The 25,948-nt window shown below is 45.4% G+C and overlaps 1 protein-coding gene across 2 annotated transcripts; it reads left to right on the top strand.

The window, feature by feature from the left end:
* The first annotated feature begins 14,957 nt into the window (after positions 1-14,957).
* Positions 14,958-25,666, top strand: LOC142314818 (uncharacterized). Of its 2 annotated transcripts, XR_012754625.1 has the most exons (3): positions 14,958-15,063; positions 15,259-20,302; positions 20,498-20,697. XR_012754625.1 is itself a non-coding variant. In XM_075352498.1 (2 exons), the coding sequence occupies exon 2, from the start codon at positions 20,703-20,705 to the stop codon at positions 25,164-25,166; it is 4,464 nt and encodes a 1,487-aa protein (XP_075208613.1). In that variant the 5' UTR covers positions 19,928-20,302; positions 20,498-20,702; the 3' UTR covers positions 25,167-25,666. The 2 variants fall into 2 exon arrangements, 1 of the variants encoding a protein (XP_075208613.1); XM_075352498.1 differs by lacking the exon at positions 14,958-15,063 and having other exon boundaries at positions 19,928-20,302; positions 20,498-25,666.
* The last annotated feature ends 282 nt before the right edge of the window (positions 25,667-25,948 follow it).

Genomic DNA, 25,948 nt, shown 5'->3' with positions numbered 1-25,948 from the left:
CACTCGCTAAAAGGAAGGCTCTGAGACCAATCCTTGGGATTCTATGTGAGAAAAACATCATATACTCCTGGGGGTATCCATTCCAAATACAAGTACAAAGAAGTTCCACCTTTCTAACGCTATGATCACCATCTGATCTACCATAATTTTCTTGAGCCCTGTACCTGCCTACAATCTGCCAGAATGAACCTTCACAGTACCCCTTCCCAGGGAGGAATCCATTGAGAAAGAAGACCTACTTTTGACCAACGGGTAGCAAGGAATTAAAGATCTTAACGCTTTTCAACAAAGTCCCCTACAGCTCCTTCAATCTACTTTTCAGTTCCTGAATCCGATATAAAAGGAAACACCTAATTGCTACCAGTCTTTCACACCGGCAGCCCTACAGTCTTGCAGCGCTGGGGTCCTGAGTTAAAATCTCACCAAGGACAACATCTGCAAGGAATTTGTATGTTCTTCCCGTGTTTGCGCGGCTTTCCTCCGTGTACTCTGATTTCCTCCCACACTCGAAATACATACTGATAGGGATGTGAGCCCCAATGGGGAAAGTGTTACCAATGTATATAAAGTGCCCTGGAATTAATGGAGCTATATAAGTGCATACATACTATTATTAAGGCTGACTTAATGCACAGGGACTTCCTCCTCTATGCTCAGGTTTACCCTCACCTTCAAGTTGTTCAGTGTTAATTGTTGAAAATTCTGAACAGTATTTGGTTTATATATGTTATGATTGTGAACTCTTTCTTGGATCAAGAGGCTCAAAGAATACTAGAATCAAGAAAAACAGAGTTTTTAACATGGATTGATTATTATCTATTATCCACCATTTAGAACTAGATCACAAATAAAACCTAGATCCACAAATTCTTGTGGATCTTTTAAAGCCCAAACGCATCTGAGTTCCCTTCTGGACTCGGCATCGACCTGTCATAGAGATCGCTCACAGAAATTTCTATATGAGTACTCTAATAAACTAGCAAGGGCCCTGGCCAGATTCCTTAACTCCTGCTTACCCTTAACATTTAACCCCACAATTAAGTCCCCTTCAGGAAATTCCACCCACGTTCATAAAGAAATTATTTTTGAGACTACTATAACACGCTCTATAACCTTTGAGGCCCACTGGCGGATATATCCCGGTAGACTTTCAGGCAACCTATGATGACAGGACTCTCCATCCCCCCCTGTATGTGAAGAGTCCTCCTTACCAGACTATCCGCTCACAGAACAGGAGATTCACTGTACCATTTACACATTAGCAAACAGTAAGTGCCCAGGACCTGGCGGGTTCACAGCAAAATTTTATAAATTGCTTTTGGCCAAATTGACATTATTCACCAAAACCTTCAATACCATTTCTGATAATTGCCCTTTCATTCCCTAAACGCTCGAAGCAAATAATACAGTCATCCCTAAGTCTGGGAAGGATTCTTCCTTGTGCATTAATTATAGCCCCATTTCACTAACAAACGTCGACATCAAGGTCTTCGCTAAACTCATTGTTAATCAATTGGGTCCCCTGCTGCTCAGTACAATTCATAATGACCAAAGTAGTTTGTCCAGCATTAAAAGGCGGGATAATACCAATATTAAAAGTGGTGTCCACATGTTTGGCATTGTTGTAGTGAGGAGAGCCTGCTAAATTTACAGGGTGCAAGTTTCCAAAAGCAGGAGTTGGACACAATGTATGGGCACTACAATGTATTGGGCTAACAAGTGCTTATTTGCAATTTATTTTTAATTCTGCAACATTCACTGCGTTTGACACCATGTTTTTTTTTCCAGAGACTAAATCGTCACTACACCTGTAGATGAAATCCCAGAGAGGTGTAATTTCTAAAACTTTGTCACTTTAGGGGGTTTCTTCTTTTCTGACATTTAGGGACTCTGCAAATGGAGTCTGTAAACTATTCCAGGAAAATCTGTGCTCCAATGGCGCTCCTCCCCTTCTGAATCCCATGGTGCGGCCACACAATACTGTACAATCACATGTAGGGTATTGCCATGTTCAGGAAAAATTGTGTAACACACTATGGGTCTTTTGTTTCACCTATTCAAAAGTAGTTTTTGACCACATATTGGGGCATTGGCGCACTCAGGAGAAATTGCACAACCACTTGTATGGGCCATTATCTCCTTACCCTAGTGAATTTGAGGGGTCAAATTTACAAATGGTGGTCACTTGTGGGGAAGCTCCACTGTTTAGGCACCTTGGGGCTTTGCCAATGTGACATGGCATCAGTAAACCATTCAAACTATATCTGAACTTAAATATGGCACTCCTTCCCTTTTTAACTTTATACTGTGTCTCACAAGCAGTTTTAGACTACATATGAGGTATTATTGTACTCAGTAGAAATTGTATGGGGCATTATAAATTTGAAAAAATTGGGTCTAAAGCAACATTTTTGTGGTTAAAAATGTATTTTTTCATTTTCACGGCTCAACTTTATAAAATTCTGTGAAGTACCTGTGGATTTAAGGTGCTCACCAAATATCTATATAAATTCCTTGAGGGGGTCTAATTTCCAAAATGGGGTCACTTGTGGGGGAGCTCCACTGTTTAGGCACATCGTCGGCTCTCCAAACTCTATATGATGTCCAATAACGATACCAGACAACTTTGCGTTCAAAAAGTCAAATGGCGCTTCTTCCATTCCGACACATGCCGTGTGTCCAAACAGTAGATTTACACCACATATTGTTGTACTCAGGAGAAATTGAATAACAAATTGTATACTACATTTTTCTCCTGTTGCCCTTGTGAAAATAATAGATTTGGAGTTAAAAGCAACATTTTTATGGTAAAAATAATTATTTTTTCCTTCCACATTGCTTTAGTTCCTGCAAAGCTCCTAAAGGGTTAATGAACTTTTTGAGTGTGATTTGGAGTACTTTGAGGGGTTCAGTTTATAAGATGGTGTCACTTTTGGTATTTTCTGTCATCTAGGCCTCTCAAAGTCACTTCTTATGTGAGGTGGTCCCTAAAAAAATGGTTGGAAATTTTGTTGGAAAAATTAGAAATTGCTGATAAACTTTGAACCCTTCTAACTTCCTAACAATAAAAACGTATGTTTCAAAAATTGTGGTGGTATAAAGTAGACATGTGGGAAATATTATTTATTAACTATTTTGTGTGATGTAAGTCTGGTTTAAGGGTTTAAAAATTCAAAGTTTGAAAATGGCAAAATTTTCTCCACATTTCCTGTTCTTTTTTTCACAAATAAATGCAAAAATATTGTCCTATATTTACCACTATCATGAAGTCCAATATGTCACGAAAAAAACATTGGAATCACTGGGATCCATCGAAGCATTCCTGAGTTATAACCTCATAAATTGACACTGGTCAGAATTCAAAAAAATTGGCCTGGTCATAAAGATGAAAACAGGCTGGGTAGTTAAAAGGATAAAATTTGCTTTGTTTGTGGAAAAACCCGTTTAAGACAAAACTTAAGTCAGAAGGACCCAGAGACAAGCTGAACTAAAGTTGCCTGCAATGAAAACCTGCAAAGCATGACAAAGTAGAAAACCCAGTGTTTGGTAATGTCAAGCAGTCATTGCCTGTAAAACATTTTCTGCAGTGTATTAAAAGTGAACAATTTATTTATGGTAAAGTTAATTTGTCCATTTACTTTTTAGCCCCTGCAATGAAGAGGCTTTGTAGAAAAAATGGTTGCAATTCCTAAATGTTTCACAGGATATTTTTTTTCAATCCCTTGTAATGTGGTTACTCAGCTTGCTTTTTGAGGTACCTCGCAGGAAAACTTTCATTCAAAAAGTCCAGTGTGTTTATTCACAACACATATAAACTGCTCTTCAGGAACATAACATGAACATGGTTTTCAGTTTATTACACCCGCAGTATGCCCGCACGGGTTTGGATATCCCTTCTTCAGAATTATCACAGTAGAGTAATCTCAGTCTTGACTCCCTGACCCCGGTCAGTATATGCAATCCTCTCCAGAAGTACCTTGTAGAGGTATCACAAACCTCTATACACTGACACCAGTCAGAAGAAGCAGATCCTCTAATTCCTTTAGAGGATCCCTTTGAGAGTTGTCATAATCTGTATACACGGTCCAGGTCAGGACAAGATAATCCTCTCTTGTGTCAGAGGATTCCTACCTGGAGACAACCCTGCCTCCTCACACTGACACACTGACCATGTGTCAAACGATCAGTCTCCATTTTGATACACGAATCACAACCATGGGGCGGAGGTATGTGTATAGCCAAAACCACCTGTCTCTCCAGCTATGCATAAAACTTGCACCCTGGTACGCCCTATATATAGTGACTAGTGATGAGCGAGTATGCTTGTTACTACTCGGTACTCGCACGAGTATCACTGTACTCGGGCTACTCGGCGGGGACCGAGTAATCTCGCGATACTCGTGCTGTACTCGTGGTCTTCATCCCTGCATGTTGGCGCTCTTTTGAGAGCCAGCCCGCATGCAGGGATTGGCTGGCAGACCACTGCAATGCCACAGCCCTGTTAGTTGTGGAATTGCAGTGATTGGCCGGGCTGCACAGCGTGACCGAGCCTTTATACCGGCGGGCGCGCTGTGCTCTGCTCACAGCCATCCAGACAGTCAGTGCAGGGAGAGTGTCGCTGCTTCAGGGAAAGGTTTGCGGCCCTTTATAGCTATTTCCGTAGCAGGGCTGCAAACAGTGTGACCAAAAGTCCTTCTCAGGACTATTGTAGTTGTATACAGGCAGGCAGGGTATAGCCAGGTCGGAGTACAGTAGCAGAGTCCTTCTCAGGACTATTGTTGCTGTATACAGGCAGGGAATAGCCAGGTCGGAATACAGGCTAGTGACCAGAAGGGTCCTTGTCAGGACTATTGTAGCAGTATACAGGCAGGCAGGCAGGCAGGCAGGGTATATAGCCATTCCTAGTGGTGACCGTATACCAGCCTTCATCATATCTGGGGCTGGTGTACACAGTCTAAAACAGTCCAGATAGTGTCAGACTTCTCAGTAATTGTCGCTCCTAAAAACCTGTTAGGTTCTTAGTGCGTCCGTGCTTGCATTTAAAAACCGCACGTGTGTGCCTGTCGGTGGCAGCGTACAGGTGCACGTTTTGCACAAACTATTATATAACGCACAAGTCTAGTGTATAATACACGTCAGTCAGCAGTGTCTGATAGTGTCAGACTTCTCAGTAATTGTCGCTCCTAAAAACCTGTTAGGTTCTTAGTGCGTCCGTGCTTGCATTTAAAAACCACACGTGTGTGCCTGTCGGTGGCAGCGTACAGGTGCACGTTTTGCACAAACTATTATATAACGCACAAGTCTAGTGAATAATACACGTCAGTCAGCAGTGTCTGATAGTGTCAGACTTCTCAGTAATTGTCGCTCCTAAAAACCTGTTAGGTTCTTAGTGCGTCCGTGCTTGCATTTAAAAACCGCACGTGTGTGCCTGTCGGTGGCAGCGTACAGGTGCACTTGTGTGCGTTTTGCACAAACTTGGATATAACGCACAAGTCTAGTGAATACACGTCAGCGCAGCATTGCAAAATGCGCAAGGGCGTTGGCAACGAACAAGGAAGTGGACGTGATGGTGGTGCAGGCAGAGGCCGAGGTCGTGGGCAAGCTCTAATTTCGCCACAACAAAGGGCCACATCTAGTCGCTCGCACGTCCTGTCCCAAATTCTTGGGGACCGCAGCAGTACACCGCTTTTGAACCAAGACCAGTGTCAACAGGTTGTTAGTTGGATAGCGGATAATGCTTCCAGTCAGATTGGCACCACCACAAACACTCTGTCTTCCACATGGTCAAGTGTCAGTAGCCGTGATACTGCACCGCACATTTCAGAACCTGATCCTCCTTCCTACCACAAGGCTGAGTACACGTCCTCGGACATTACTGATCCCACACTTGGACACTCGGAAGAGCTGTTCACGTTTCCATTCGCACATTCTGGCCTCTCGCCAGCTCATGTTGAAGTGGGTCATGAGGAGATCGTATGTACAGATGCCCAAATATTTGAGCAGCCACGTTCTCACGAAGTTGGCAACGTGTCTCAACAAGGGGTGGACGATGATGAGGCACAATTGTCAGGAAGTCAGGAGGAGGAGCAGGGTGTGGAAGAGGAAGACGACGTGGTGGATGATCCAGTAACTGACCCAACCTGGCGGGAGGATATGCAGAGCGAGGACAGCAGTGCACAGGGGGAGGGAAGCGTAGCATCCCAACAGGCAGTAAGAAGTAGGGTGGTGGCTCCAGGCAGAAGTCAGGCAACCGTTCCCCGGAACAACAACACGACACAAGGTGCCTGTACAAATGTTAGGTCTTCCCGAGTCTGGCAGTTTTGTAAGTTGGCTCCAGATGATTCTAAAAAGGCCATTTGCAACACCTGCCGTGCCAGCATCAGCAGGGGTACCAAAACTAGCAGCCTGACCACCACCAGCATGATCAGGCACATGTCAGCCAAGCACCCGACTTTGTCGGAAGTACAACAGAGTTGAGGAGCAGTGCTTGCTGATGTCACTGCTACGTCTTCGCTTGTTGTGCATGCGAGCCAATCCCCTGTCCATGCTGCCTGCAAACAAGCCTCCTCCTGTCCTGCACCTGCAGTTGCCTACGCAGAAATAACACCATCATCAAGCACGTCCTTGTCCCAGCGCAGCGTTCAGTTATCCATTCAGCAAACCTTTGAATGCAGGCGCAAATACACTGCCAACGCCCCACATGCCACAGTTCTAAATGCTAACATTTCGCGACTGCTTGCACTGGAAATGTTGCCTTTTAGGCTGGTGGAGACAGAAGCATTCCGCGACCTGATGGCAGCAGCTGTCCCACGTTACTCGGTCCCCAGCCGCCACTATTTCTCCCGGTGTGCCGTCCCCGCGTTGCATAACCACGTGTCACAAAACATCACACGTGCCCTGAACAACGCTGTTTCACCCAAAGTCCACCTAACCACAGACACGTGGACAAGTGCTTGTGGGCAAGGCCGCTACATCTCGTTGACGGGACACTGGGTTAATATTGTGGAAGCTGGGACCCAGTCTGAGCGAGGGACGGAACACGTCTTTCCCACACCAAGGTTTGCAGGCCCTCCCTCAGTCAGGGTTTCACCCACACTCTACAGCTCCGGAATGTCATGCTCTTCAGCCTCCTCCTCTTCCTGCGCATCCTCATCCACTTTACCCTCCCCACCAGTCCCAAGCTGGAAGCACTGCAGCACTGCCTCGGCGAAGCGGCAACAGGCTGTGCTGAAGCTAATCTGCATAGGTGACAGACCCCACAATGCAGAAGAGGTGTGGACAGCTCTGAAACAGCAGGCAGATCACTGGCTCACACCTCTGAACCTAAAGCCAGGAAAGGTCGTGTGTGACAATGGCCGGAACCTGGTGGCGGCTTTGAGGCGAGGCCAGCTGACACATGTTCCATGCGTGGCCCATGTGCTCAACCTCGTGGTTCAGCGGTTTCTAAAGTCATACCCAGAGCTATCTGATCTGCTGGTAAAAGTTCGCCGCCTGTCTGCACATTTTCGAAAGTCACCTACTGCTTCAGCTGGCCTTGCCGGCTTTCAGCGCCGTTTGCATCTTCCGGCTCACAGACTGGTGTGTGATGTCCCCACGCGTTGGAATTCAACTCTGCACATGTTGGTCAGGATATGTGAGCAGAAGAGGGCAGTTGTTGAGTACCTGCATCACCTAAGCCGTCGGGAAATGGGTCAAACTCCACACATAACACCTGAGGAGTGGAGATGGATGTCCGACCTATGTACCATCCTCCAAAACTTTGAGGACTCCACCAAGATGGTGAGTGGTGATGACGCCATTATTAGCGTCACCATACCGCTTCTCTGCCTTCTAAAACGGTCTCTGCTCAAAAACAAACATGATGCATTGCAGGCGGAGCGCGATGAGTTGGAGCAAAAAACAGTAGTGGGTGTGGGTGATAACACACAGCCCAGCCTCGTCTCATCACAACGTGCAGTGGAGGACTATGACAAGGAGGAGGATGAAGACATGGAGCAACTCTCCGGCCAAATTGAGGATATGACATGCACACCAGTCATATCCTCGGTTCAGCGTGGCTGGCCAGAGGACAGGGTAGATGAGGAGGAGGAGGAGGACAGCATGTTCAGTCATCGTGTTGGTCAGGATACTGAAGTACTGGCTGTTAAGAGTCTGGCGCACATGGCTAACTTTATGGTAAGCTGCCTGTCTCGTGACCCTCGCGTTAAGAACATCTTGGCCGACAATCATTACTGGTTGGTAACACTGTTAGACCCACGCTACAAGGAGAACTTTATGTCTCTTATTCCCGAGGCGGAGAGGTCAGCCAAAATGCAGCAGTTACGGAAGGCCATAGTCACGGAAGTAGGCAAAGCATTCCCCTCACAAAACGCTAGCGGCATAGGTCAGGAATCAGTGGACAACCAAGGCGTACAGCCGAGAGAGGCACAAGTCCAATCCGCCAGAGGTAGGGGAACAGTCTTTAAGATGTGGGACAGTTTTCTCAGCCCCTCACGTACCACAGCCCCTGAGGTGCGGGGTAGTGCCACAAGAAATCCTAAGTTTGCCCAGATGCTCAAGGAGTACCTTGCAGATCGAACAACTGTACTCCGACATTCCTCTGTGATTTACAATTATTGGGTATCCAAGCTGGACACGTGGCATGAATTGGCTCTCTACGCCTTGGAAGTCCTGGCCTGCCCTGCCGCTAGCATTTTGTCAGAGCGTGTTTTTAGTGCCGCAGGTGGAATCATTACAGATAAACGCACCCGCCTGTCAACTGAAAATGCTGACAGGCTGACTCTGATCAAGATGAACAAGGGTTGGATTGGGCCAGACTTCACCACACCACCAGCAAATGAGAGCGGAATTTAAAGTTTGTAACGGGAATTTGCCATGTACCTCCACTCACCCATGGGTACACACTTCTGGACTTTGGATAATCGCTGGACTGCTCCTCCTTCTCCTCATGCGCCACCATGATGACCGTTACAATAGTTAGGCCTTTGTTTCAGGTATACCCCCAGTGGTAAATTTTTTCGCCCATTCTTTCAGAATGGACATTACAATGACAGGAGACCCGCTCCTTTGCAATGGGAACAATGTTTTGAGGCCCTCATGCACGTCTCTATCCAGGGACAATGTGGAGCCTCCCAATTTTTGGCTGCCCTGCCTAAGGGCTATACTACAATACACCCACTTCCTGACAATGGACACTTCAGGTTTACAGGCCCTTATGCACGTCTCTATCCAGGGACAATGTGGAGCCTCCCAATTTTTGGCTGCCCTGCCTAAGGGCTATACTACAATAGACCCACTTCCAGACAATGGACACTTCAGGTTTACAGGCACTCATGCACGTCTCTATCCAGGGACAATGTGGAGCCTCCCAATTTTTGGCTGCCCTGCCTAAGGGCTATACTACAATACACCCACTTCCTGACAATGGACACTTCAGGTTTACAGGCCCTTATGCACGTCTCTATCCAGGGACAATGTGGAGCCTCCCAATTTTTGGCTGCCCTGCCTAAGGGTTATACTACAATAGACCCACTTCCTGACAATGGACACTTCAGGTTTACAGGCACTCATGCACGTCTCTATCCAGGGACAATGTGGAGCCTCCCAATTTTTGGCTGCCCTGCCAAAGGGCTATACTACAATAGACCCACTTCCTTACAATGGGCACTTCAGGTTTACAGGCCCTCATGCACGTCTGTATGCAGGGGCATTGGTGAACCTCACAATTTTGGACTGCCCTGGCAAAGGAAAATACTACAAAGACTCACTTCCTCAAAATGGGCACATTAGACTCAAGAGGCCTTCATGTACGTCTCTTCTCAGGGACATCGGAGTGCCACACAATGTTTTACGTAAAATCTTTCATGTATTAATCTCAAAAAGTAACATACACCAGCTCTATCTCACTATTGGGTATGTGCCCTTAACATTTCCGCCATGAAAATTCATTTTGGTGTCATTTTGAAGGTTTTCTGGTGAGTCCATAAAAATGGCGTAAAACGCGGACAAAATTGTTCACAGCTGTGACTTTTGAGTGATAAATGCTTCAAGGGGTCTTCCCCATGCTGTTGCCATGTCATTTGAGCACTCTTCTGAGACTTTTGTGACATTTTTAGGGTTTCTACATGCTGCCGGGGGTCATTTCATAAAAATTCTCGGGTCTCCCATAGGATAACATTGGGCTCGGTGCTCGGGCCGAGTACACGAGTATCTTGGGATGCTCGGCCCGAGCCTCGAGCACCCGAGCTTTTTAGAACTCGCTCGTCACTAATAGTGACACAAGCCACTATTTTTTTTAATATGAAAAAAATAAAAACAACTGAAGTCTATACTTTCAGATTTTATTTAAACGTATCACATGGCGGCTCGTATGTATCAAATTATGCACACCTGGATGTCCGTTCTGGTACTTGTAGTGCCACTGAAGTGGCTCAGGTGTGCCTAACCTTTGAGCTGCAGTGAATCCTCATTATTACTGTGGAGAGTGAAGGAGGAATTGTGTGCTGGGCTTGGAGAGATTTAGGCCTGCTGGACTATCCACGTGTAATAGCGTGTTCTGAACTGCAAAAGTTTATGAAGTTGAATAAACTTTACAATTTGATTTGAAAAGTTTGGCTCATACCTCGGAGTGACTACCAGGAGGCTCAAACCCAATAATGTGTACATATATATATATATATATATATATATATATATATATATATATACTGCTGAAACCAGAAGTTTACATACACTATCTAAAAAGACACACATGCATGTTTTTCTCACTATCTGACATGAAATCAGAATAAACCTTTCCCGTTTTAGGTCAATTAGGATTACCAAAATTATTTATATTTGCCAAATGCCAGAATAATGAGAGAGAGAATCTTTTAAGGCATTTTTATTACTTTCTGCAAAGTCAAACGTTTACATAGATTTCATTAGTATTTGGTACCATTGCCCATTGGGTCAACCATTTTGGATATTCTTCCACAAGCTTCTCACAATAGTTGGTAAGAATATGTACCCATTCCTCCTGACAGAACTGCTGTAAAATAGCCATGTTTGTAGGTCACCTTGGTGGCATCTGCCTTTTCAGCTTTGCCCATAAATATTTAATAGAATAGAATTGAGATCAGGGCTTTGTGATAGCCACTCCAAAACAATGACTTTGTTATACTTAAGCCACTTTGCAACCAATTTGGCAGTATGGTTCGAATCATTGTGCATTTGGAATACCCATTTCTGCCCAAACTTTAAGTTCCTGGCTGATGTCTTGAGATGTTCCTCCAGTATTGCCACATAATTTTCTTTCCTAATGATGTCATCTATTTTGTGAAGTGCACCAGTCCTTCTTACAACAAAACAACCCCACAACATGATGCTTCCACCCCCATGTTTCACAGTTGGGATGGTGTTCGTAGGCTTCAAATCTTCTCCCTTTTTCCTCCAAACGCAACAATGGTCATTATGAATAAACAGTTCAATTTTTGTTTCGGCATCCCAGAGGACATCTCTAAAAATTAAAGTCTTAGTTCATGTGTGCATTTGCAAATCTTGTTTTCTATGTTTATTTTGGAGTAATGGCTTCTGCCTTGCACAGTAGCCTTTCAGCCCATGTTGATACAGTACTCCTTTCACTGTGGATAATGACACAATCTTACCAACTTCCGTCCGCATTTTCACAAGGTCTTTTGATTTTGTTCTTGGGTTCATATGCACATGTCTGACCAAAGCACATTCATCTCTGGTACACAGAACCCATCTCCTTCCTGAGTGCTGGACATTCCCATCTTGTTTGTACTTTCGTATTATTGTTTGTACAGATGATCGAGGCACCTTCAGGTATCTGGAAATTGCACCCAAGGATGAACCAGACTTGTGCAAGTCCACAATTCTCTTCCTAAGATCTTGGCTGATTTCTTTTGACTTTCTCATGATGCTACACAAAGAAGCAGTGTGTTTTAGATGTGCATTAAAATACATCCACAGGTGTGTCTCTAATTAACTCAGATGTTGCTAAAAAAAACTATCAGATGTGTCCAAAGACACGAGATCATCATATGGGTTGTCCCATATTGTTTAAACATCCCAGCTGACCACCAAAGGCATGCACAGAATCAGCATGACAGTGCCAGCACAGCACCGGCCCCAGTCCATATAGGAAAATCCTGGCAATTGCTGCCCTCTAAAATCTAGCAGGTGTTAAGAATATTGCCCAGGTGCTTCTGAATAATCTTTAGAAACACCTTGATGAAATGGTGGATAATGGAGATTGTTCTATAGTTGGCACAGTCCCTGTTGTTGCCTTTCTTTGACAGTGAAACAAAAACTGATCTTTTGTAGCCCTTTGACAATGTGCAGGTCCTCCAAATCTTCTGGCATAGTGCTGTCAGTGCAGGTCTCTGTACGGGTTTGACCAACTCTGCAGAAGTACCATCAATGCTTTCTTGCTTGGCAGCTGCCTTAGTGCCCAATCCATTTCACTTTTTGATAGATCTGGTTCTGCTTATCCATGACTCCCCTGGACTCCTCATGATGGTCAGTGATGTTGCTAATGTGCCACCCCCGTGAAAGCAGCCGAGCTGCTCAGATCCAGGTTTGCTGTGGCTTGAGGGTCTCCGGACCCAGGGGTCATGCGGCCCCTCATATGAAAGGGGGTATTTACAGGGGAGTTGATGTATAGTTTGTGACACCACCTGTGGTGTACGGTAATTTGGAGTACCCGGGGTGATGAAGTGGGGCAGCAAGGTGTTGTAACCCTCCACCGGTAGGGGGATGCCCCGAGACTCAGTAAAGGGAGGGCCATGGGATGCAGGGGTCACTCTTGTACTCAGTTCATAAGCAGACACTGACAACTGGGTAAACCAAGTCTCTGGGTACCGCTGCCACTGAGGGGAGCTCACTGGTGCTGCCTGGTGATCCGTGACCTACCTCCTGGCACTTAGTTTGACTTCAATTTGATGGCCCAGTAGCATGGAACTAGCTGAGCTCCGCTCCCTACTATGGCTAAGTATGGGAGCTTGCTCTCAGGGCTCACGCTTGGGATTTTCTGGACCATTTTGGATTGGAAAGTCCTATTCTCCTCGTTACACTAATGCCCCAATTCTGGAGCGGGTGGGAACAGATCATAAAGGCTCCATTCTCCTCAGGTGAATTGTCTGGTTGCCTGAAGCTACTCCCCGACCTAGGGTCCGTGTACCCTGTCGTGCCTTCGGTCCCGGACCAATGATGGAGCTAGGCTGCCGGCTGTCCTCCTCGACAGGTCTGAGCACCTTGCCACAATCCCCTGCGACCGGGGGTCCGACTCCTCTAGGCCCAGACCACCGTCTGCAACTTAGACAGTTCCTTCAGGAGTCACTACTCCCGACTTCCTCTGAGCTCCTCTCAGCTCAAGGGCTGCTTTCGAACCTCTCTCCTTCAACTATAAAACTCGACTCTCTACTGACTACACTCATCCCCTCCCCTCCCTCACCCCCTCAGGTGGGCGACTCAATTCCACTCAAGCCGTCCACTGGTGTTTCTGGTGGGAGTGGTGCAGGGTGTATCTAGGATTTGACTTGATGTTAGAGGCAACACCATTTGGTTAGGGACCCAGAACCAAGAGGGAGACGGAATACTGCACGGAAGGGCAGCTTGTGCTGTACCCTGTGACGACCTGATAGTCCAGGGGCGTCACACTAGCATTTAGTTCTATTGTTTTTTCCTTTTCCATCTCTGCTTCATGTCCTGCTGGTCTCTAATTTAATTCCTGTTATGGTCTTTCATTGTATTTTGGCATGCTAAGAAAGGTTTCTTCACTTGTTTCACTGTGGAAAATTATTCTCTCTCTTATTTATATAAGCTTCTTTGAGTTTCATGCATCAGGCATTCAAGAGGTTTTGTCTTTCCTGGCAGGTTGAATGAGGCAATGAGACTGGGCCCTTACCTTTGGCCTCTCTTCTTACTCATGGGGATGGTTGCGGTTAACTAATTCCAACCACTAGTGATGAGCGAGCACTACCATGGTTGGGTGCTCAGTACTTATAAGGGGTAGTTGGATGCTCAGATGGTTGCAACTGGAGTACCCAAGTGTAATGGAAGTCATTGGTGGACTTGAACACTTTTTTGGGAAATCTTCCGCTAAAATGCTCGAGTTTTCTATTTAACTTCCATTATACTTGATACACCATCTGAGAGGGAAGCCGCTTGGTATGAGTACTGAGTGCCCGAGTATGGTAGTGCTCGCTCATCACTACCAAACACGTATTGGCTTCTTGTATGGCACTTGCACTTGAACAGTTTCAGTGGTGGCTCCATTGATATCTGCCCACAATTGACCTGGGCCCCTTCTCTCTATCTGAGCAAAATCTTATGCCAATGATTTGTCATACAAATGCAATGTACATATCAAATAATAATAATAATATTTCAATTCATAATTCAATTTTGCTATACCAACATATTATTTGGAATCTCAGTGAATTGCAAGGCTTCTCTTTATGCTGTAAAAATATTTTTTCCCACAGAAAAGGGCCAAGAAGATTGCCAATGTTTGGAAGGTGATGCCTCAATACAAGAACAACATTTTTACAGATACATACCCAAGCTAAATATGTCTCCGTGTGATAACAACCTTTGCCTCCTGCAAGGCAAAATAATGTGAGTCTATTTTTACACTTCACATCAGTGCATCAGAATACTCGCAATGGAAAATTATTTTATCATGAGATCTCAACTTTTAACCAAGATTATAGGTTTATCAGCTGTCATGCCTTCATAGAAATGCATATAATTATTTTATTATGCCAAGTAATAAGATTACATTTAGTAATTGACATTGATACTGTCCACTTGTCCAGTGATATCCAACAGCGCCATCTGTTGACAATGTTGTCTTACTGCAGTTAGTTTAATGTTTCACTGGTTACTGTGCAATGAAAATTGTCCTACCAAGGCTTATGTAGTTACCCATCAGACCTAGCATAGGCTCTGCCCCTTTTTCTTCAGCAGCCATTTCAGTTACATGAACACACACATTCTGCATGCTGAATATCTCTCCAGATCTCTGCTCCTTATGTTTGCCTCTACATAGCACAGTCGGTGAGTTATGATCCCCTGGTTAGGGCTCATCAAAATTATAATGTAGTTGGTCTGTTCTGCAAGTATTATCCTGTCATTAGCTAATATGTATTCGCCATGTAGTGCATTTACCCTGCATGTCCTGTATCAAATGGAATGCTATGTAACTCAGATATGTTGTATGTTGTACTTAGTATTTTCATTTATTTCTTGTAGTTTTACACTGATCTCATTAATAAAAGTTGTAAAGGACCCCCAGCGTCCGAGTCAATGCATTGATGGGAAAGAGTTAAGCTGTCTGTCAACTCGTCTTCCAACGCACAGATTGAGGGTGCCAGAACAGTAAAACGACTGCTATTAACGGGGTTGAAGCATAGACGCCGACTTCTATCAGAGAGCAGTCAAGCCGCATACAGACACCATGTCAGATAGAGGATCTGAAGTTTATGTAACACGCTCCCATGTAAGCTCGTCAGCTTCAAGGAAGTCTGTGAGCAGCGCTGCAATTGCCACCGCCAGGGCGAAGGCGGAAGCCGCCAAAGTGAGAGCTGCCTTTGCTGAACAAGAGTTGAAATTAAAGACAGAAAAAGCACGTCTAGAAGCCGACCTTGCAAAACTTGCTGTAGACACAGAAGCAGCAGCAGCAGAAGCTGAAGTACAGGCTTTAGAAGAAGCAGCACGCAGCGACAGTAAAAGTTTCAGGTTAAGGCTCGGACCCGAACTCAGTCATCGGGATATCTCACAACGCACTTCAGACTACGTACTAAAGCATACCGCATCAGACGACCGTCTACATTCAGCTCCAAGAGAGAGACTTAATCCTGCCATTCAGCCATCAACCTTCATTCAACAAACATCCCATGTTAAGCATGAAGGTAATTCCGTCCACCTAACACCATCAGTGTCACCTGCACCCAAGTTTGTAGATTCCTATTACACAGCGAACCGTCCCAAAATGGAGGACCCCGATGGTGACTATCATGGCGACAACGTATTTGATGGCAACAATAACTCACTGGGACCTCATCATAGCAACATGTATCAGGACCACCCTCTCAGAAATCAAGAGCTACCAGATTTCCTCAAGTTCTTCGCACGCCGTGAGTTACTCACCAAAGGTCTTTTAAAGTTTAACGACCGTCCTGAAAGTTACAGAGCGTGGAGAGCTTCCTTCAGAAACGCCACGGCCGGCCTGGACATCTCTGCCAATGAAGAGATCGATCTCTTGGTCAAGTGGCTAGGAAACGAATCAGCAGAACATGCAAAACGCATCAGGGATATCAGCATCAACCACCCGAGCAAAGGTTTGTGCCTGTTATGGGAGAGACTTGATGAGTGCTATGGCTCTTCAGAGAGGATAGAAGAATCCCTCTTCAAAAGGTTGGAGGACTTTCCCAAGATCTCTAATAAGAGCTTTCACATGCTAAGAGAATTGAGCGACCTCTTGGTAGAACTCCAAGTCGCCAAGTTTGAAGGAGACCTGCCAGGCCTCGCGTCCCTAGATGCAGCCAGAGGTATTAAACCCATAGTGAATAAGTTGCCTTACAGTCTGCAAGAGAAATGGTTGAACCGGGGTTCAGATTACAAACAACGTCACAACGTGCCGTTTCCTCCATTCCATGTCTTCGTAGATTTTGTGCGCCAGCAAGCCAAGATCAGGAATGATCCCAGCTTTGACCTTTCCACCGCAGATCCCATCAACCCACGAACAGGTAAGCCTGCTCCAGTACGCAACCCTCGAGGCTCACCTATCACTGTACACAAAACTAATGTGTCTGCTACAGATTCATCACGCAAGACCCACAGTACAACAGAACCTGAAGGGTCACTAACAATTGACCCAGACAAAGAGTGCCCCCTACACAAAAGGCCTCACCCACTGCAACAGTGCAGGAGTTTTAGAGGAAAATCTCTTAAAGACCGTAGAATCTTCCTCAGAGAAAACAACATATGTTACAGATGTTGTGCATCCACATCTCACTTAGCTAGAGACTGCAATGCCAGTATCACTTGTTCGGAGTGTAACAGTCAAGAGCACAGCACAGCTCTACACCCAGAACCAGCCCCACAGAATTCCACGCACATCGACCGACTTACAGAGCACGGCGGGGAGGAGACAGAGAGTACACCTCCTGAAGTGTCACCCCAGTGCACTCAAGTTTGTGGAGAAGGTCTCACTAACAAATCCTGCTCAAAGATCTGTCTGGTTACAGTTTACCCTATGGGCTACAGAGAAAAAGCGGTTAAACTCTATGCTATACTCGACGACCAGAGTAATAGATCACTCGCCAGCTCAGCTTTCTTTGACATCTTTGGAATCAAGGGACTTAGCTGCTCCTACTCACTGAAAACATGTACAGGAGTGAGTGAAGAATCTGGCAGGAGGGCAACAGGTTATCAAATCGAATCCCTAGATGGGAAGACATCCTTACCCCTTCCTACATTAATCGAGTGCAATGCCATCCCGAACAATAGAGAAGAGATACCCACTCCAGAAGCGGCACTACACCATCCCCATTTGAGAAACATAGCGCATCTCATTCCTGCACTTAATTCCCAAGCCAAGTTGGTCCTTTTGCTGGGGAGAGACATCATCAGAGTTCACAAGGTGAGGAAACAGATAAACGGTCCTCATAACTCGCCCTACGCTCAGAAGCTAGATCTAGGATGGGTAGTTATAGGGGACGTCTGCCTCGGGAATGCTCACAAGCCGAACAACGTCCAATCTCTCTACACGAACACATTGGAGAGTGGCCGTCCATCCTTTTTCCTACCCTGCCCCAACAAATTCCTAGTGAAGGAGAATCTCACCAATTCAGCACACTTAAATGGTGGGAAAGACAGATACGCCATGGATGAATTGTGCGACGGAGACAAAGATCATCTAGGGTGCGCTGTCTTTCAAAAGACCAAAGAAGATTATAAACTAGCCCATTCCATTGAAGATGAGACCTTCCTGGAGATAATGGATCAAGGATTTCACAAGGATGAAAACGACAGCTGGGTGGCTCCACTACCATTCAAGCCACAAAGACCCCGTCTTCCTAACAACAAAGAGATGGCACTAAAGCGCCTTACCTACTTAAAGCCAAGTTTCTCAAAGAAGCCAGAAATGGAGGTACATTTCTTTGCTTTCATGGACAAAATATTCAAAATACCAACCGACCAAAATCCTGCAGACCATGCGACCAGAGCGGTATCGGCACCACGCCTCAAAGACACTAACTGGCTAGTCAGACCTGCATTTCTGTATCAACCAGTACCCACTGCTCACGAGACACATACACATGAACTCTTCGAACCAGAATCAGATGTAGAGCTACGGCCTCAAGTTTCCACACTTAGCACAACGATCACCAACAGGCACCTTGATTCTCGCCGCTTCCTCAGATTCTCTACCTGTAGATCGGCCTACAGAGCCTTGACTTGCCTGATCCATGTCATTAGATCCTTTAAAAACAGACAGTCGAGACCAGCTCCATGCAAAGGCTGGCATCGTTGTCATAAAGCTTACACAGTAGAAGAGCTCACGCAAGCCAAACACGCAATCATCTGTTGTGTACAGCATGAAGCTTATACCCAGACTCTAGAGTCCCTCCGGAACCACAGAAGTGTCCCAAAAGATAGTCCCCTTAAAAAACTGGACCCGTTTGTGGATACTCAAGGACTGCTGAGAGTCGGGGGACGAATTTCAAATGCAAAGCTTGAAAATGACGAGTGTACTCCAATCATTGTTCCTCATGGCCATGTTGCTTTCCTGCTGGTTGAGCATTATCACGCACAGGTTAGACATCAAGGGCGCTTGATAACTGAAGGAGCCCTACGGGAAGCGGGTTTCTGGATAACAGGAGCTAAGCGACTTGTGAGTAGAGTCATCTTCAAATGTATCATCTGCAGGAAACTCCGTGGTTCTTGTCAATCCCAAAAAATGGCAGACCTACCAGCAGACCGTTTGAGTACCGAACCTCCTTTTACTAACGTGGGCCTCGATGTGTTTGGTCCCTGGTCAGTTGTCACACGTCAGACTAGGGGAGGACATGCAAACAGCAAGCGCTGGGCCGTCTTGTTCACATGTTTGAGTATTAGAGCCGTACACATAGAAGTCATTGAGACAATGGACACATCCAGCTTCATAAATGCCTTCAGACGATTCATTTCTCTCAGAGGACATGTAAAGCATATACGCTCTGACAGAGGATCTAACTTTGTAGGAGCATGTGGTGAACTAAAGATTCCCTCAAATCTGGACATTAACCAAGTAGAAAGACGTCTTTCAGAACTAGGTTGTACGTGGACCTTTAACCCACCGCACTCATCTCATATGGGAGGTGTGTGGGAGCGCATGATCGGCATCGCTCGCAGAATCCTCGATTCCATCTTTCTGCAACTTGGTCCTTCGAAGCTCACTCATGAGACTCTAACAACCTTCATGGCCGAGGTAGTAGCTATAATGAACGCCAGACCACTGGTTCCCATATCCAATGACCCTGATGACCTATCTCTGCTCACCCCTTCAACTCTCCTCACCCAGAAGTTTAATGTGAGTATGCCGACTTCTGGAGAGTTTACTACAAAAGACTTGTACAAATCTCAATGGAAAAGAGTTCAAATGTTAGCAGACCTTTTCTGGACTAAGTGGAGAAAACAATATCTCTCTACATTACAGACAAGAGACAAATGGCAAGATAGTAGACCCAACATGAAACCTGGGAATGTCGTCCTAGTGAAGAACACTCAGTCTAAAAGGAACGAGTGGCCTCTAGGATTGGTAACCAAGGTCTTCCCAAGTCAAGACGGACAGGTCAGGAAAGTGGAAATCAAGATTCCCAAGCAAAGTGGAAAGCTGTTTCTTAGACCTGTATCTGAACTTATTCTATTGCTCTAGTTTAAGTTTGTGGCATTCCCCCGGATGCCAGACGGGGAGTGTCATGCCTTCATAGAAATGCATATAATTATTTTATTATGCCAAGTAATAAGATTACATTTAGTAATTGACATTGATACTGTCCACTTGTCCAGTGATATCCAACAGCGCCATCTGTTGACAATGTTGTCTTACTGCAGTTAGTTTAATGTTTCACTGGTTACTGTGCAATGAAAATTGTCCTACCAAGGCTTATGTAGTTACCCATCAGACCTTGCATAGGCTCTGCCCCTTTTTCTTCAGCAGCCATTTCAGTTACATGAACACACACATTCTGCATGCTGAATATCTCTCCAGATCTCTGCTCCTTATGTTTGCCTCTACATAGCACAGTCGGTGAGTTATGATCCCCTGGTTAGGGCTCATCAAAATTATAATGTAGTTGGTCTGTTCTGCAAGTATTATCCTGTCATTAGCTAATATGTATTCGCCATGTAGTGCATTTACCCTGCATGTCCTGTATCAAATGGAATGCTATGTAACTCAGATATGTTGTATGTTGTACTTAGTATTTTCATTTATTTCTTGTAGTTTTACACTGATCTCATTAATAAAAGTTGTAAAGGACCCCCAGCGTCCGAGTCAATGCATTGATGGGAAAGAGTTAAGCTGTCTGTCAACTCGTCTTCCAACGCACAGATTGAGGGTGCCAGAACAGTAAAACGACTGCTATTAACGGGGTTGAAGCATAGACGCCGACTTCTATCAGAGAGCAGTCAAGCCGCATACAGACACCATGTCAGATAGAGGATCTGAAGTTTATGTAACACGCTCCCATGTAAGCTCGTCAGCTTCAAGGAAGTCTGTGAGCAGCGCTGCAATTGCCACCGCCAGGGCGAAGGCGGAAGCCGCCAAAGTGAGAGCTGCCTTTGCTGAACAAGAGTTGAAATTAAAGACAGAAAAAGCACGTCTAGAAGCCGACCTTGCAAAACTTGCTGTAGACACAGAAGCAGCAGCAGCAGAAGCTGAAGTACAGGCTTTAGAAGAAGCAGCACGCAGCGACAGTAAAAGTTTCAGGTTAAGGCTCGGACCCGAACTCAGTCATCGGGATATCTCACAACGCACTTCAGACTACGTACTAAAGCATACCGCATCAGACGACCGTCTACATTCAGCTCCAAGAGAGAGACTTAATCCTGCCATTCAGCCATCAACCTTCATTCAACAAACATCCCATGTTAAGCATGAAGGTAATTCCGTCCACCTAACACCATCAGTGTCACCTGCACCCAAGTTTGTAGATTCCTATTACACAGCGAACCGTCCCAAAATGGAGGACCCCGATGGTGACTATCATGGCGACAACGTATTTGATGGCAACAATAACTCACTGGGACCTCATCATAGCAACATGTATCAGGACCACCCTCTCAGAAATCAAGAGCTACCAGATTTCCTCAAGTTCTTCGCACGCCGTGAGTTACTCACCAAAGGTCTTTTAAAGTTTAACGACCGTCCTGAAAGTTACAGAGCGTGGAGAGCTTCCTTCAGAAACGCCACGGCCGGCCTGGACATCTCTGCCAATGAAGAGATCGATCTCTTGGTCAAGTGGCTAGGAAACGAATCAGCAGAACATGCAAAACGCATCAGGGATATCAGCATCAACCACCCGAGCAAAGGTTTGTGCCTGTTATGGGAGAGACTTGATGAGTGCTATGGCTCTTCAGAGAGGATAGAAGAATCCCTCTTCAAAAGGTTGGAGGACTTTCCCAAGATCTCTAATAAGAGCTTTCACATGCTAAGAGAATTGAGCGACCTCTTGGTAGAACTCCAAGTCGCCAAGTTTGAAGGAGACCTGCCAGGCCTCGCGTCCCTAGATGCAGCCAGAGGTATTAAACCCATAGTGAATAAGTTGCCTTACAGTCTGCAAGAGAAATGGTTGAACCGGGGTTCAGATTACAAACAACGTCACAACGTGCCGTTTCCTCCATTCCATGTCTTCGTAGATTTTGTGCGCCAGCAAGCCAAGATCAGGAATGATCCCAGCTTTGACCTTTCCACCGCAGATCCCATCAACCCACGAACAGGTAAGCCTGCTCCAGTACGCAACCCTCGAGGCTCACCTATCACTGTACACAAAACTAATGTGTCTGCTACAGATTCATCACGCAAGACCCACAGTACAACAGAACCTGAAGGGTCACTAACAATTGACCCAGACAAAGAGTGCCCCCTACACAAAAGGCCTCACCCACTGCAACAGTGCAGGAGTTTTAGAGGAAAATCTCTTAAAGACCGTAGAATCTTCCTCAGAGAAAACAACATATGTTACAGATGTTGTGCATCCACATCTCACTTAGCTAGAGACTGCAATGCCAGTATCACTTGTTCGGAGTGTAACAGTCAAGAGCACAGCACAGCTCTACACCCAGAACCAGCCCCACAGAATTCCACGCACATCGACCGACTTACAGAGCACGGCGGGGAGGAGACAGAGAGTACACCTCCTGAAGTGTCACCCCAGTGCACTCAAGTTTGTGGAGAAGGTCTCACTAACAAATCCTGCTCAAAGATCTGTCTGGTTACAGTTTACCCTATGGGCTACAGAGAAAAAGCGGTTAAACTCTATGCTATACTCGACGACCAGAGTAATAGATCACTCGCCAGCTCAGCTTTCTTTGACATCTTTGGAATCAAGGGACTTAGCTGCTCCTACTCACTGAAAACATGTACAGGAGTGAGTGAAGAATCTGGCAGGAGGGCAACAGGTTATCAAATCGAATCCCTAGATGGGAAGACATCCTTACCCCTTCCTACATTAATCGAGTGCAATGCCATCCCGAACAATAGAGAAGAGATACCCACTCCAGAAGCGGCACTACACCATCCCCATTTGAGAAACATAGCGCATCTCATTCCTGCACTTAATTCCCAAGCCAAGTTGGTCCTTTTGCTGGGGAGAGACATCATCAGAGTTCACAAGGTGAGGAAACAGATAAACGGTCCTCATAACTCGCCCTACGCTCAGAAGCTAGATCTAGGATGGGTAGTTATAGGGGACGTCTGCCTCGGGAATGCTCACAAGCCGAACAACGTCCAATCTCTCTACACGAACACATTGGAGAGTGGCCGTCCATCCTTTTTCCTACCCTGCCCCAACAAATTCCTAGTGAAGGAGAATCTCACCAATTCAGCACACTTAAATGGTGGGAAAGACAGATACGCCATGGATGAATTGTGCGACGGAGACAAAGATCATCTAGGGTGCGCTGTCTTTCAAAAGACCAAAGAAGATTATAAACTAGCCCATTCCATTGAAGATGAGACCTTCCTGGAGATAATGGATCAAGGATTTCACAAGGATGAAAACGACAGCTGGGTGGCTCCACTACCATTCAAGCCACAAAGACCCCGTCTTCCTAACAACAAAGAGATGGCACTAAAGCGCCTTACCTACTTAAAGCCAAGTTTCTCAAAGAAGCCAGAAATGGAGGTACATTTCTTTGCTTTCATGGACAAAATATTCAAAATACCAACCGACCAAAATCCTGCAGACCATGCGACCAGAGCGGTATCGGCACCACGCCTCAAAGACACTAACTGGCTAGTCAGACCTGCATTTCTGTATCAACCAGTACCCACTGCTCACGAGACACATACACATGAACTCTTCGAACCAGAATCAGATGTAGAGCTACGGCCTCAAGTTTCCACACTTAGCACAACGATCACCAACAGGCACCTTGATTCTCGCCGCTTCCTCAGATTCTCTACCTGTAGATCGGCTTACAGAGCCTTGACTTGCCTGATCCATGTCATTAGATCCTTTAAAAACAGACAGTCGAGACCAGCTCCATGCAAAGGCTGGCATCGTTGTCATAAAGCTTACACAGTAGAAGAGCTCACGCAAGCCAAACACGCAATCATCTGTTGTGTACAGCATGAAGCTTATACCCAGACTCTAGAGTCCCTCCGGAACCACAGAAGTGTCCCAAAAGATAGTCCCCTTAAAAAACTGGACCCGTTTGTGGATACTCAAGGACTGCTGAGAGTCGGGGGACGAATTTCAAATGCAAAGCTTGAAAATGACGAGTGTACTCCAATCATTGTTCCTCATGGCCATGTTGCTTTCCTGCTGGTTGAGCATTATCACGCACAGGTTAGACATCAAGGGCGCTTGATAACTGAAGGAGCCCTACGGGAAGCGGGTTTCTGGATAACAGGAGCTAAGCGACTTGTGAGTAGAGTCATCTTCAAATGTATCATCTGCAGGAAACTCCGTGGTTCTTGTCAATCCCAAAAAATGGCAGACCTACCAGCAGACCGTTTGAGTACCGAACCTCCTTTTACTAACGTGGGCCTCGATGTGTTTGGTCCCTGGTCAGTTGTCACACGTCAGACTAGGGGAGGACATGCAAACAGCAAGCGCTGGGCCGTCTTGTTCACATGTTTGAGTATTAGAGCCGTACACATAGAAGTCATTGAGACAATGGACACATCCAGCTTCATAAATGCCTTCAGACGATTCATTTCTCTCAGAGGACATGTAAAGCATATACGCTCTGACAGAGGATCTAACTTTGTAGGAGCATGTGGTGAACTAAAGATTCCCTCAAATCTGGACATTAACCAAGTAGAAAGACGTCTTTCAGAACTAGGTTGTACGTGGACCTTTAACCCACCGCACTCATCTCATATGGGAGGTGTGTGGGAGCGCATGATCGGCATCGCTCGCAGAATCCTCGATTCCATCTTTCTGCAACTTGGTCCTTCGAAGCTCACTCATGAGACTCTAACAACCTTCATGGCCGAGGTAGTAGCTATAATGAACGCCAGACCACTGGTTCCCATATCCAATGACCCTGATGACCTATCTCTGCTCACCCCTTCAACTCTCCTCACCCAGAAGTTTAATGTGAGTATGCCGACTTCTGGAGAGTTTACTACAAAAGACTTGTACAAATCTCAATGGAAAAGAGTTCAAATGTTAGCAGACCTTTTCTGGACTAAGTGGAGAAAACAATATCTCTCTACATTACAGACAAGAGACAAATGGCAAGATAGTAGACCCAACATGAAACCTGGGAATGTCGTCCTAGTGAAGAACACTCAGTCTAAAAGGAACGAGTGGCCTCTAGGATTGGTAACCAAGGTCTTCCCAAGTCAAGACGGACAGGTCAGGAAAGTGGAAATCAAGATTCCCAAGCAAAGTGGAAAGCTGTTTCTTAGACCTGTATCTGAACTTATTCTATTGCTCTAGTTTAAGTTTGTGGCATTCCCCCGGATGCCAGACGGGGAGTGTCATGCCTTCATAGAAATGCATATAATTATTTTATTATGCCAAGTAATAAGATTACATTTAGTAATTGACATTGATACTGTCCACTTGTCCAGTGATATCCAACAGCGCCATCTGTTGACAATGTTGTCTTACTGCAGTTAGTTTAATGTTTCACTGGTTACTGTGCAATGAAAATTGTCCTACCAAGGCTTATGTAGTTACCCATCAGACCTTGCATAGGCTCTGCCCCTTTTTCTTCAGCAGCCATTTCAGTTACATGAACACACACATTCTGCATGCTGAATATCTCTCCAGATCTCTGCTCCTTATGTTTGCCTCTACATAGCACAGTCGGTGAGTTATGATCCCCTGGTTAGGGCTCATCAAAATTATAATGTAGTTGGTCTGTTCTGCAAGTATTATCCTGTCATTAGCTAATATGTATTCGCCATGTAGTGCATTTACCCTGCATGTCCTGTATCAAATGGAATGCTATGTAACTCAGATATGTTGTATGTTGTACTTAGTATTTTCATTTATTTCTTGTAGTTTTACACTGATCTCATTAATAAAAGTTGTAAAGGACCCCCAGCGTCCGAGTCAATGCATTGATGGGAAAGAGTTAAGCTGTCTGTCAACTCGTCTTCCAACGCACAGATTGAGGGTGCCAGAACATCAGCTATCAATTATCTATTTGGCTTGAATTCATTTAAGGACTGAATATTTACAGCGGCTAGTGACACAAATGTATGCATTTGTTG

The sequence above is a fragment of the Anomaloglossus baeobatrachus genome, chromosome 1, assembly GCF_048569485.1.
Source record: "Anomaloglossus baeobatrachus isolate aAnoBae1 chromosome 1, aAnoBae1.hap1, whole genome shotgun sequence".
Taxonomy (NCBI): domain Eukaryota; kingdom Metazoa; phylum Chordata; class Amphibia; order Anura; family Aromobatidae; genus Anomaloglossus; species Anomaloglossus baeobatrachus.
This window is presented reverse-complemented; position numbering and strand designations above follow the sequence as displayed.

Excerpts from the sequence above, each read along its gene's own strand:
- LOC142314818 (XM_075352498.1), top strand. The coding sequence starts at position 20,703 with ATGTCAGATAGAGGATCTGAAGTTTATGTAACACGCTCCCATGTAAGC.